At 41.9% G+C, this 12,630-nt stretch overlaps 1 protein-coding gene across 2 annotated transcripts in view; it reads right to left on the bottom strand.

Annotated features, from left to right (window-relative positions):
• The window catches only part of Lims1 (LIM zinc finger domain containing 1), a 105,676-nt gene extending 94,351 nt beyond the window's left edge, over positions 1-11,325 (bottom strand). The window contains exon 1 of one of the 2 annotated variants that reach the window (XM_038343087.1): positions 11,201-11,325. In XM_038343087.1, coding sequence (XP_038199015.1) covers positions 11,201-11,232 — 32 coding nt within the window. In that variant the 5' untranslated portion in view covers positions 11,233-11,325. The remainder of the gene's footprint in view (positions 1-11,200) is intronic. The other variant, XM_038343088.1, reaches the window with a different exon arrangement.
• Positions 11,326-12,630: the final 1,305 nt, after the last annotated feature.

Below are 12,630 nucleotides of genomic sequence, written 5' to 3'. Positions count from 1 at the left end.
ACACCTCGTAATCTTCCTCAATTAGAGCCATCCCCTAATGACTAAGCATTCAAATACATAGCCTATAGAGGCTCCTCTTATTCAGACCACCACAGTTCTGAAGTTTCTAGCCAGGGAAATGAGGCAAGAAAAAGTAAAAAGACATCCAGATGAGCAAGGACAAAATGAAACTATAAGTAATGTGCTCTTTAACTTTTTTTTATTATTCGTTTTTCGAGATAGGGTTTCTCTGTAGCTTTGGAGCCTCTCCTGGAACTATCTCTTGTAGACCAGGTTGACCTAGAACTCACAAAGATCCGCCTTCCTCTGCCTTCCAAGTGCTGGGATTAAAGGTGTGCGCCACCACCGCCCAGCCAATATTATATATTTAAAAGTCCAACAAAATAGTCAGACAAACAGCCATTCTCAGAGCTGCATAGTAGAATAAAAATTAAAAGTCATATACCTTTCAGAATCATAAGGAATCACTAAAACTTTTTGTCTTTTGTTAAATTCAATACAGAGCCCTGTAGTAAATTAGACATTATTTTCTATACTTTATCAAAATGTCCTTTGTGATATAAACACCACTACCAGACAGTAACATAGGGTAGCTTTAACCTGGTATGTAACATACAATAAAAACACTACCATATGAAACATTGTGTTGTACAGCATTAAAAAATCAAAATCAAAATTAAAAATTAAATTAAAAAAACACTACTATACAGCATAAATAAAGATATGTAAACAGATATCTGCAGGTTTTTATTCAGATACAGATCTGGTGAATGTCCAAAACCTCTCAGTATAAATTAGCCAACACTTGAAATAAAGAAGCCACATCATCATCATCTCCACAACCTCAATTTTGTTCCCTTTGAATTTGTTTGAACTGCTTTGCTTTATTTCAGTTTAATTTTGCATCTATAAAACTCATCCACTTTTTGATTTTCTAATTTATTGAAATATAAGTTTTTAAGGTGTGTCCTTATAGTTTTCTGAATTTCATTAGTGTCTGCTGTAATCTCTCCCTTTTTATCTCCAATTTTACTAATTTTAGTTGTCATTCTCTTCCACTGGTTAGTTTAGATAAGGGCTTGCCAATGTTTTATTTTTTTCTTTTTAATTTCATATATAGGAGCTGGAGAAGATGGCTCAGCAGGTAAGACACTAGCTGTTCTTCTAGGGGACCTGGGTTCAGTTCCCAGCACCAACATAGTGGTTCACAACCATTTGTAACTCCAGTTCCAGGGGCTCCAACATTCTTTTCTGGTCTCTGTACATATGCGTTATACAGAAATACATGCAGGCAAACACCCATACACTTAAAATAATTTTGAAAATTTCATACTGCTGGACATGATGACATACACCTTTAACCCCAGCACTTAGGAGAGACAGAAAGGTGGATCTCTGAGATCCAGGGCAGCAAGATCTACAAATCAAGCTCCAGGACAGCCAGAACTACAGAGTGAGACCCTGTCTCAAAACAATAGCAACATATACTATATTTACATCACCCCCAACTCCTCCTATACCTCCCACTTCTCAAACTTATGGCCTCATTTTCTTTAATTATTACTGTCATATATATACATGTGACAACCTGCTTTATATGTTTTTAGGGGTAACCACATGATATTGGATAAGCAGCTAGATTGTCCCTGAGGAAGACTGATTCTCCCTCTTTCAGTAGTCATTCAGGGCCTATTGTTAGCTATTTAGGGGTGGGGCCCTGTGAAGATTTCCCTCATCTAGATTAGCATGTCAACCAGTGTTTAAGTGACCACACTTTTGAGATTTCTAGAGTGCAGCTTCCTTGTCACACGAAAAGACACAACCTTGCAGCACACTTCCTGATCCTCTAGCTCTTACAATCTTTCTACGTCCCTCTTTTCTCTGTGTTCCCTGAGCCTCAAGAATATGGGTTGTACAACAGATTTATCAGTGGGAGCTGGACACCCCACAGCCAGTGTTCTCAATTTTAATCAATTGTGGCTTTCTGTAATAGTCTCCATATGTTACGAAAAGAAACTTATTTAATAAGGGGGGAAGCCACACTTGTGTGTATAAGGATAAATATTTAGAATGCAGGCAGACATTATACTAGTTTAGGGAAATGACAGTAGTAGATCCCCTCTAAGTCAGATGCTCTGCCTCCTTAGCCATAAGTAATTAGCTAGGCTTGTAGTACCAGGCCTCCTGAATTCTGTTCTACTGACCTGGCCTTACATCCAATTAGATGGCTGGTGGTTAGCACTAAGATTTTTGTTTTGTTTTATCTTGTTTTTCAAAACAGGGCTTCTCTGTGTAACAGCTCTAGCTGTCCTGGAACTATTTTGTAGTTCAGGCTGGCCTAGAACTCAAGAGTTCACAGCGCTGGGATTAAACGCACGCATCTCCACCAGCCAGCTGGTCGGCACTAGCGTCATCCAAGCGTCACTGTTTCACTGCTGCTTATCTTGAGGCTCACAGGCATTATAGCTGGGCAAGACTGTTGGCTGCTCCCCTCCCCCACCCCGGCAGCTTGCCTAGCACCTTCCATTACTGTGAATGCTAGTCTTCATGGAGGTTTCTAGTGAGATGCAGTACAAACCCTCTCAGGTAACCAGGGGCAATGGCAACAGCCTGTATCATTTTAGAAGATGGACTTCACTGACTGGAAATAGATAATTGTATAAAAGTTCGATACAATAAGTAGTCTGTGTCTTTGGATTGGATTGGGTAATTAAGACCATTAATATTCAATTATTATTGAAAGATGAGCATTAATTCCTGTCATTTTGTTGACACTATTTGTTGTCTTATTTGTTTAATTACGTTTTTTTCTTCTGTAGGGACCCACAGATGTTGAGTCCTGTCCCACCTTGACTTAAAGTCAGAGAGTTTGAGCTTATTTTAACTCTTTCAAAGTTGTTGACAACAGGTGTAGCTATAAATAAGAGACCCTGACCTAGGGTGTGATTACTTGGTGTTTTGGACATTAAGGTGGTCCACAGAGGTGGATCTGCTCCACCCTGACCAAAGGCCAGAGAGTTTAAGCCTATTCCTGCTCCTTCATTTTAAAACAGGAGGTTTGACATAGGGAGTGACTGCCTACAGTATACTTGGTCTAGGGTGTATTCACTGCATATCCTGCCCAAAACATCAATGCTTAACTCAGGAAATAGTGGATGATGTCTCAAGTATTGAAGCAAGTAAAATGAGGGTGGATACAGTATTCAGTATTCACTGAGTTGCCCCCTCCCCACCCCCAGTACTATCCTATGTCTCTATATTTCTTTTGTATCTCTCTCTATTCGGCTTAACATTTCTAATCCACATGCCACTACCCTGGAACGTACGAACCCATTGAGGCTCGACCACGACAGATGTCTGTCACCCCAACTGACAATCCTCTTCAGTCTGAAAAGTTCCTACAAATATCTCTTAGAGAGATTAATTTCTTTAGAACTCTTTTATTGTGAGTTTTTCTTTTTCCTTTCATACTTATGGGTTTGTGCAATATAGTAGGCTGGATTGGCAGCTGTTGTCTTTCTGATCTTGAAATATATTATTCCAAGTCCTTCCATAGTTTCTGTTGAGAAATCTGTGGAGCTGCTTGCTATGATTTTATTGAAAATGTTTCCCTATATCTTAAGCATGAAATTTTTCCTCTATCCCATGACTAAATATTCCAATTCTACCTTATCCTCAAGCCAGTATATTGTCATTCTTCTGATCCATTTTATTCTTGAAACTTCCACAAAGCTTTTATTCGACCTAATGAATACTATCCCAGTACTTTCATTTGACTTTTCCTTAACCCCCTCCCCACTTGTTTCTCTTAACTGAGGTCCAGTTTCACTTCCTGTATTATCTTCCTTTATTTAAATGCTGTTTTCTTGGAATTAATCCTGGGGTTCTTAGTGTTCTTAGTGTTTTCTTCAGCGTTTCTGACAGCCCTGGCTGTCTTGGAATTTGATCTGTTGATTAAGCTGATTTGAACTTATAGATCCACCTGCCTCTCCCTCTCAAGTGCTGGGATTAAAGGCATGAGCCACCATCACCCAGTTTAGTGTCTTCTTTTCCTTTGAACATACTCATCATTGCCTTACTAAGTCTTTGTATGGGATGTCAGTTAATCTACTGTCACTGGAGGCAATTACATAAGGTTAGTAGTTCTTGGAGGAGTCCTACTGCTTTGTATTTTGTGTGTCTTGTTTTGTGTTTGTTTGTTCTTGTTTTATTTTGTGGGATTTGTATATATGGGGTTGGGTTATTGGCTAGTTTTTCTTCCTTAAAATTATCATTTTTCCACATTAGAGGTGTTTAAAATATTTAAGAAGGACTAGGTTATAGTAGGGTTCAGATAATAGATTTCTGTGTTAGGGAAATGGGCTCAATTACCAATATTCTCCAAGAATAGAAAAAGTTAGCAAACTCAATCATTATTAAAGGATAGTCGCACTATGAAAATAAACAACTCAATAAAAGATCACCTCTTTAATACAAGCATTTTAGGAAGTAAAGAAACAATAGTACTGTGTACAATAATCTATTAGTCACCACAGATATGAGTGGAGGAAAAAATGAGAGTTAGTATTGAGTTGGTAGAAACAAAGTAAAAGGAAGAGTAAAGAGAAATGTGGAGCAGTAGAGACGAGGTGGGCATAAGACAGTTTAGAGTAAAGGTAGAGTGAGAAGAGTGGTAACGGGGGTATACCTTAGTTAGTACAGTGCTCACCTAGCATTCACAGAGCCCGGGCTCAATCCCCAGGACTGTACAGCCAAGTTTGATAGTGCATACCTATAACCTGAGCAACTGGGAGGGAGAAGCAGGAGGAGCAGGAGTTCAAGGTCCTCAGTTACACAGCAAATCTGAGGATAGCATGGGAAAATAAATAAGGAAGGAAAGTTAAAAAAATGTGCTATCAGATAACTGGCAACAGTCTCATCTATCAGGAGGCTGAAGTATAGAGACTCCACAAGCCAGGTCAGCCCATGTTCTTTGGGAAAGCCTATTGTAAGGAAAATGAAAAATAATAAAATGAAGGGGAGAGAAGAAAGGAGGAGGAAGAGAAATAGTGATGGTGGTCTCAGTGGCAAGATGGCTCAGTGGATAAAGGTGCTTGCAGCCAAGCCTAGGGAACTGAGTTTGATTCCCAGGATCCACATAGTGGAAGGTAGAGAAAATGCTACCATCAAATGAACCTGTAGGCAAGCCTGTGGGGCATTTTCTTGACATGAAAGGGTCCATTCCAGTGTGGCGGTGCCATCTCTGAGCAGGCATTACTGGACTAAATAAAAAAGCAAGCTAAACAAGATGAGAGGCAAGCCAGCAAGCAGTGTTCCTCCATGGTTTCTGCTGCAGTTCCTGCCTTCAGGTTCCTGCTTTGCCATGCCCTGATGATAGACTAACCAATAAGCCAAATAAACTCTTCTCTCCCTAAGTTACTTTTTGTCATGGCATTTTATCACAGAAGAGAGAAACTTAATATACACATATACAAAATAAATTTTTAAGAAAGTGTGAAAAACAACCTACAATATTAATTCTTTTTTAAAATAAAAGAAGATATAGAAGAGAAAGACAGAATAAAAGACTGGGATAGAGCTGGCCTGTCAAATTAATATAGGTTATTAAATAAAGAAGGGATACATTTGAATGGGGAGAGGGCTGCAAGAAGTTAGAGTCTGATGCAGTCTCATTTGCAAGCTGGTTCCAGTCTCCAAACTCTTGGGCTTCCTTTCTTACTACTGGGCAATCTTCTGTGAGGTCTGCTCACAGATACTAACTAGCTCTATCAGTCTTTCGAAGATCGATGGTCACACATCAGAGTGGTTCTGCAGGCGTCAGGCTAAAAAGGCTATTCACCTTGGGGCAGTTCTTTGCAAGGTCAGCTCAGGGATGCTGGTCCCAGAAGTGAGCAGTCTCTCAGGGGGTGGTTTACAGATGCTGGTCACACTGTTGGGCATTCCTTCAGGAGTCTGGGTGTGAATGTTGGATTTGTTCCTGAGTGGCCATTACCAATGCTGAAGACCACAATACAATCTACATTGGAAATTTGAGAAGGTATCTTCTACTGCTGTTGATTGCAGTCTCTGGTTGTTTACTTTGTTCTGAAGTCTATTTTACCTAACACTTCTCTGATTGGTATTAATAAAGTTTCCCTTAAGCTACTTTAATTAATGTTATCATAATGTATGTTTTCGCATCTTTTTTACTTTCAATTGCCTATACTGTTAAACATAAGGTAAACTTCCTGTAAAAAAAAAGATATTTGAGTCATTTTTTAAAAATCTACATAATCAAAATCTGTCTCTTAACTGGTCTGTTTAGCCTCTCTAATATAATAGGCTTTCTCTTCCTGATTCAGGGTTACAATAAAATATTAAATTTTTTTTAAATAACAGTTACATACTTCCATGAGACCCAGAAAATTTTATGTTGCACAAATAGGGTAATTTTTATTATTTCATCATCTTGTTCCCCAGTTCTTTCCTCAATTAATCAAACCCATCCATCCTGATTTTCATTTTCTTTGGGTTTTTTTTTTTTTTTTTTTTTTTTTTTTTGTCAACGTTGCAAATGTAAAGCTTCTATTTGGTTCCTTATTCAATTTCTTTAAAACTGCTCACTGAAGCATTTTTATTATGACTGGTTTAAGGTCTTTGACAGATATTTCTAATTTCTCATTAACTCTTGTCGGTATCTATTATCTAATTAATTAAAGACAGAATCTCACTATTGTAGCCCTGGCTGGCCTGGAATTTATGTAGATCATGCTGGTCTTAAGACCGAGATCCACCTGTCTCTTTCTCTTGAGTGTTGGAATTAAACACATACCCCACCACAACCTTCTATCAGATCTTTTCAATTCTTAAAATGGCACGTTATTTTTTTCTAATGAAACATGAACATTTTTACATTACATCACAGTATGGATCTTATGAGAACTTCATGTTTTAGCCTCCTTCTGTGGTATATCTCTGAAATGTAAACCGCCTTATTGTTGCCAGGTGGATAAATAAGTTCAGGTTCTATCTTTGCCCTCTGTTCACATTCAAGAAGTGGACTCAAGACTGCTAGGCAGTGGAAAGTTCTGATTCTGGCATCATTTCTATTGACACGGTGCTGATGGAGGAACCTGGCTGTGCTGGGAGTTGATGCAGCAAAAATACTGCTTTGGTACACAAATGATCCAGGTACCAAAGGGCTTTGTCACAGATGATGTACTGCCTAGTTTTTATGTCAAGTTGACTCAAGGTAGCATAACTCAAGGTAGGGAAAAAAAATCTTAATCAAGAAAATGCCTCCGTAAAATTAGCTTGTAGGTAACTTTCTTTTGATAATTGATTGATAATTGATGTGAAAGGGGCCACTCCGGGCTGGTAGTCCTAGGGTATAAAAGAAAGCAGGCTGGGTCGGGCAGTGGTGGCTCACGCCTTTAATCCCAGCACTCGGGAGGCAGAGGCAGGTAGATCTCTGTGAGTTCGAGGCCAGCCTGGTCTTGTAGAGCTGGTTCCAGAAAAGGCTCCAAAGCTACAGAAAAATCCTGTCTCGAAAAACAAGCAAACAAACAAACAAAAAAGTTAACAAACTCATTAAAGCTTGAAAAGGTCCTTAACGCAGGAAAAATATCTGGTCCTCTCATGCATATGCACATGCACACACCAAGCTCCACTATTGAAATATCGGATGCCATCAAATAAAGGAAATGAAATGACGTCAGGATGAGGGGGCATAAAACCTCTAGTGATGGAGGTTGGAAAGATGGTTCATCAGTTAAGGGCACTGGCTACTCTTGCAGGGGACACAGGTTCCATTTCCAGCACCAACATGGTGGCTCACAACTTCTGAAACTCCAGTTCCAGGGGACCCAGTGCTCTCTGGGGGCACTTACTCACAGGGTCCACATACATACATGTAAACAAACACCCATACACAAAATTAAGAACAACAACAATAACAACAAACCCTACCACTATTACTAGAGAAGGGTTAGCGTAAGACAACAGGCTGTGTGATTCTTGCTTTATATAGCTTACGGCTTTAGAAATACAATGAGGCAACAGTTCAGTAGGTAACATAAATGCTATTCCTGAATTGGGAATCCACATCTTAGAGTAGTTGTGGGAACTGTAAAAGCAACAAGTAGTTTGATGTTTTTCCTGTTATTTTAGTCGAATCCTACCTACAAATATGGTCTGCACTGAGACATACTTAAATGATTATCTAAACAAATATACATTATTGAAATATACTTGCGAAATTAAGCTCTGTTTTCCCATTATGGATTTCGGAAGTTGCTGAGTTTCTCCACCTGAAGGACAGGCTCTGAGCTCTCCCAAGGAAGGAGAGAAAGCTCACTTCCAGTACCCACACTTAGCAACTTATAAAGAACCACCAAGGAGATGAGCCAGGAGGCTCACATAGAGGAAGAGAGTATAGATACTAAAATCAATATAGCACAATCCCATAATAAATAAATAACCAAACAAGTAAGGGCACAATCCTGATGGATCATTTTCTCTAAGACTGCAGAGCACAGGACAATTAAAGAACTAAGGCGTTCAGCACTGGAATATTAGCTCAGGTGGTAGAGTGCTTGCCTTATATACATAAAGCTCTGGGTTGGACCCCAGCACTGCATAAACACATGTGATACATGGGTGATACATGCCTTTAATTCCAGAATTCAAGTCATCCTTGGCTACACAGTAAGTTCAAGGCTAGCCTAGGCTATGAGACCCTATCTTAAAAAAAAAAAAAAAAAAAAAAAAAAAAGGAAAGAAAAAGAAAAAGAAAACCCAAGCAAACACCCCATGTGACCTGTTTCCCTACTTCACAAGCAGGAACAGAACATTGCAAATTTAGAGAAACACTAAATGTCACAGCAGTTTTCCTCTGCATAATGGCACTGCCCTACAGGAGCCTGAGGACCCACGGTTGCTCTTCATGTCTTAGTTCTTAAGTCCTGCTAAGAATAAAAAGTCCATACTACAACACTCATTCAAGAAATACTTTGGGAGTGGAGAGAGATGGTTCAATAGTTGAGAACACACACTACTCTTCCAGAAGACCCAAGTTCGATTCCTAGCACCTACATCAGGCATCTCACAACCACCTGCAACTACGGTCCCAGAGGGATCTTCTGGCTTCTTTTGGTGGTACCTGCACTCACATGCACACACTCATACACAAATTGACACACATAGAACTCATTAAAAACAACAACAACAAAAAATACTTTGAAGGCAGTGAGAGTTTAGCCAAATTCTTTACAAACAGGATAAGAATGTCATTTTCCCTTTAAGAGTCCTTGATGAAACAGTACAGTCACTCTGGGGATACAATTACTATACAATCTGCAAAGTACATCCTCTCCGCCATTTATTTCACAGAAAGGGAAAACATGTTCACACTAAAACCTGCACATGAACATCCACAGTAACTTTAGTTTAAGACTGCAACAAGCGGCTGCAGACCCATACGACTGCTCAGCAAACAAGCGACGGCACAGGCAACGAAAATTACAATCCCACTTAACCGAGGTGCTCAGAGGTTAAATCCAAAGAGGAGCAGAATGGCAGTTGCCAAGAGCTGGGGGGACACTGTCTGACTGTGTAAAGGAATGTCAGTTCTATAGATGTCTCATGACGATGGTATGGGCGTACCGATATAGATATCCGTAATGCCGAAAAAAAAAAAAAAAAAAAAACAGGGCCCAGAAGGCACACACGGCAGCCAAATTTGTAACCCCAGCACTCAAAAAGTTAGGCAGGACGATCACTGACAAATTCAAGGCCTGTCTAGGAGTGAGATCTGGGGTGAGCAGGGGATGGGATCAGGGAAGGCCACTAGACCAGAGACACACTTGAGGGTCCTATGCAGACACCAGTATATCCTGTTCTGCATACCCATTCTTCTTTACAGCTCACATACATTTTCAATTCCCGATCAACTTAATATTCCGCACATCTTTTTCGGTGACAAATGTCCATGGCAAATGCAATAACTGTCCATGACGAGTACAATGACTGTACAAATGATTAACATGTGATAGTCTTCCTTGGTGCCCGAAACCAATGGTAAGTGTGCATAAAATGCTTCTGCTACATACCAAAGTAATGTGACTATCTCAAGGAAAAGCACATGCTATGTTAAGCTCTGAGCTCAATTGGAATCCCTTTCCTTGAAAATACCGTTTTTCCTGCAAGAATAACAGACACAACAACCATGGTGATTTAGACTTACGTTTGGTAGACATTTCATTGAAACTGAATTTTGGGGACAACAACTGACAATACTTTGTGATAATGAGAAAAGTCACGATTTCCACTGAAAGTTACTATGTTGGAAAACTACCACCTCTTGAGTTTGACAGCTCTCCTGATAGTTAAGAATTTAATGAAACTGGTTGGTGGTGAGTCTAATGAACGCCATTTAGAGACGTTAATAGATGTGTTAGCATCTGGGACCTTCCTTAATGCGGTAAGCCAATACAAAGCCGTTACTATGAGTTAATAGTTCCATTCAAATACAAGGCAGTTTGAGGAATTTTATGTAACCGTGAGCTCGGATTTCACATCAAAACTAGCCTTTAAGAAACAATCTTCTAAACTTCTGGCAGAGTCACAAAGAATACCCACAATTATTTGGAAAAACTATCAGCATACTTCTCTTCAAAGTGTCCAGCCATTTCAGTCCAAATTTTCCTCTAAATAGTTCATTCAAAACACACCACAACAGACAATGCAAAACGAGAACACAGCTGCCTTTTCTATAAAGCCAGACACGGGTAGGATTTGTAAAATATGTAATAGGCTGTTCGTCTTAACTTTTCTGTTTAGGGTATACTACTTTCATTGAAATACGTCGTGCATGTTGATATACCATGGATTATTCAATGGGTAAATATTTCACACGTCCGTTTTCATTTTTAAGACAACACATGTATTCGTCTGCGTGGTCTTGAGACCCTCTCTGCCCCGTTCTTCCCATCGGTGAACTACCACGAATCAAGCTCTGGGACAGGATCTGCCCTCACACCCCGAGGCTGCACAGGACAGCTCAGCAGGACCACGAAGGCCTCTCCCGCCTCGGGCTTGGGCGGCGCGTGTCCGGGCCTCTCGCCAGCCCGAGGCCGCGCGGGCGGCAAAGGTGCCCGTCCGCCAGGCCCAGGCCCGGCGAGGCTCGGGCAGCCGCCGTCCCAGAGCGCGCGCCCGCCCCTACCTGTTGGTCATCCCGGCCGCCACGCCCAGCATCTCGGCCGTCCACGCCGCGTCCGCCGGTGCCTCCGTCCCCGCCGCTGCTGCCGCACCCTCTTCCCTCGCTGCCCCGGCGAGCCGCCGACTGGAGGGCCGGCCTCAGGCAGGAAGGGGGCGGGGCGGGAGGGGCGAAAAGGGCGGGGCGAGGAGGGCGGGGCGGACCCGCCGCCTCGAGCCCACAGCAGCCGGCAAATGGCGGCGCTGACCACGCCCCGGAGAGCGCGGGCCTAGGTTCGCCTGGGGGCGGGGCGGAGGCGGAGAGAGGCCGGGCTGGGGCGGGGCGAAGTCCGGCGGGGGCGGGGCTGAGCGCTGCGTTGGTGGGGCGGGGTGCTGGGTCGTCAGAGCTCCTCCTCGCGTCCACCAGTTCCACTCCTTCCTCATCCTGGCGCTGAGCCCGCTTTCTCCAAGTTTGGCTGTAGGCGTTTCTCCCTGGCTCCAAGCAGGCAGAGAGGCTTCTGGGTGTTGTGAGGGTTTCCTGGTCTCTCCTGGAGGTACACAAGAGTCTAACCGCAAGAACACTTGGTAGAATGTGACTGGTCCAAGGACGGGCAAGAGTATCATTGGCTAGAGGCTCAACTTGGCAGATGGGCCGCCTGATTCTTTCTGCAGGGCAAAGGGTCTGTACAGGGTCCTACCCACCCTGCGAAGGTCCCGAGGAGATTGTGCTAAGGAGGATGTCGTGCTAGTCAGCCTTCCAGGGGTAGAGGTCACATCTGGGTTGGCCACTTCCAGCCTGCGGGAGCTTGGGAATGTTTAGGGTGCTCTTGTTAGATGTTTAACTTTGTGGGCCTGGCCTGCAAGATGAGTCAACAGGAGTTCAATCCCGGGGGCCCTTGTGGAAGGAGAGAACGATCTCCAATTTTCCTTTGCCCGCCAAACACATATACACAGAAATATAAATGTTACGAAACAGAATTTAAAAAATTTTGCTTCTCAAAGAAAAAGAAAATCTTGCTGCTATTTTGGGATAGTTGGGTAAAAACTGGCTGCCTCTTGATTAGTGGTTTTTAGTTTCATCATAGTTATGCCTTCTGTGGAATGTACTCACCAAGCGATTCTACTGTGGTTGACCAATGTCTGCCATAAAGAAAACTCGGAAAAATATGGGATTGAATTTCTTACTCTTCAACTCGACAGTTTGTCAGGATAAAAAAGGATGTCTCCGTGACAGTTTTATTTTTGTTATGGCTGTCAACAATCAGCCTTTAAAAACAAAATTTGATATTTGGAAGTCTTTCACATATGTGTGCATATGTGCACACAGACAAAGCACACGCAAAAAATTTAAAAATTATGTGTATGAATGCATGTTTATCTGTGCACCACCTGTGTACCCTCATAGACTAGAGGAAGGCATTGCATCCCCTGGACTGAGCTTGCAGGTGGTTCTGGGCT

This window comes from Arvicola amphibius, chromosome 9, assembly GCF_903992535.2.
Source record: "Arvicola amphibius chromosome 9, mArvAmp1.2, whole genome shotgun sequence".
NCBI classification, from domain to species: Eukaryota; Metazoa; Chordata; class Mammalia; order Rodentia; family Cricetidae; genus Arvicola; species Arvicola amphibius.
Note: the sequence above shows the minus strand (reverse complement) of the source record. Positions and strands in the feature narration are given on the sequence as shown.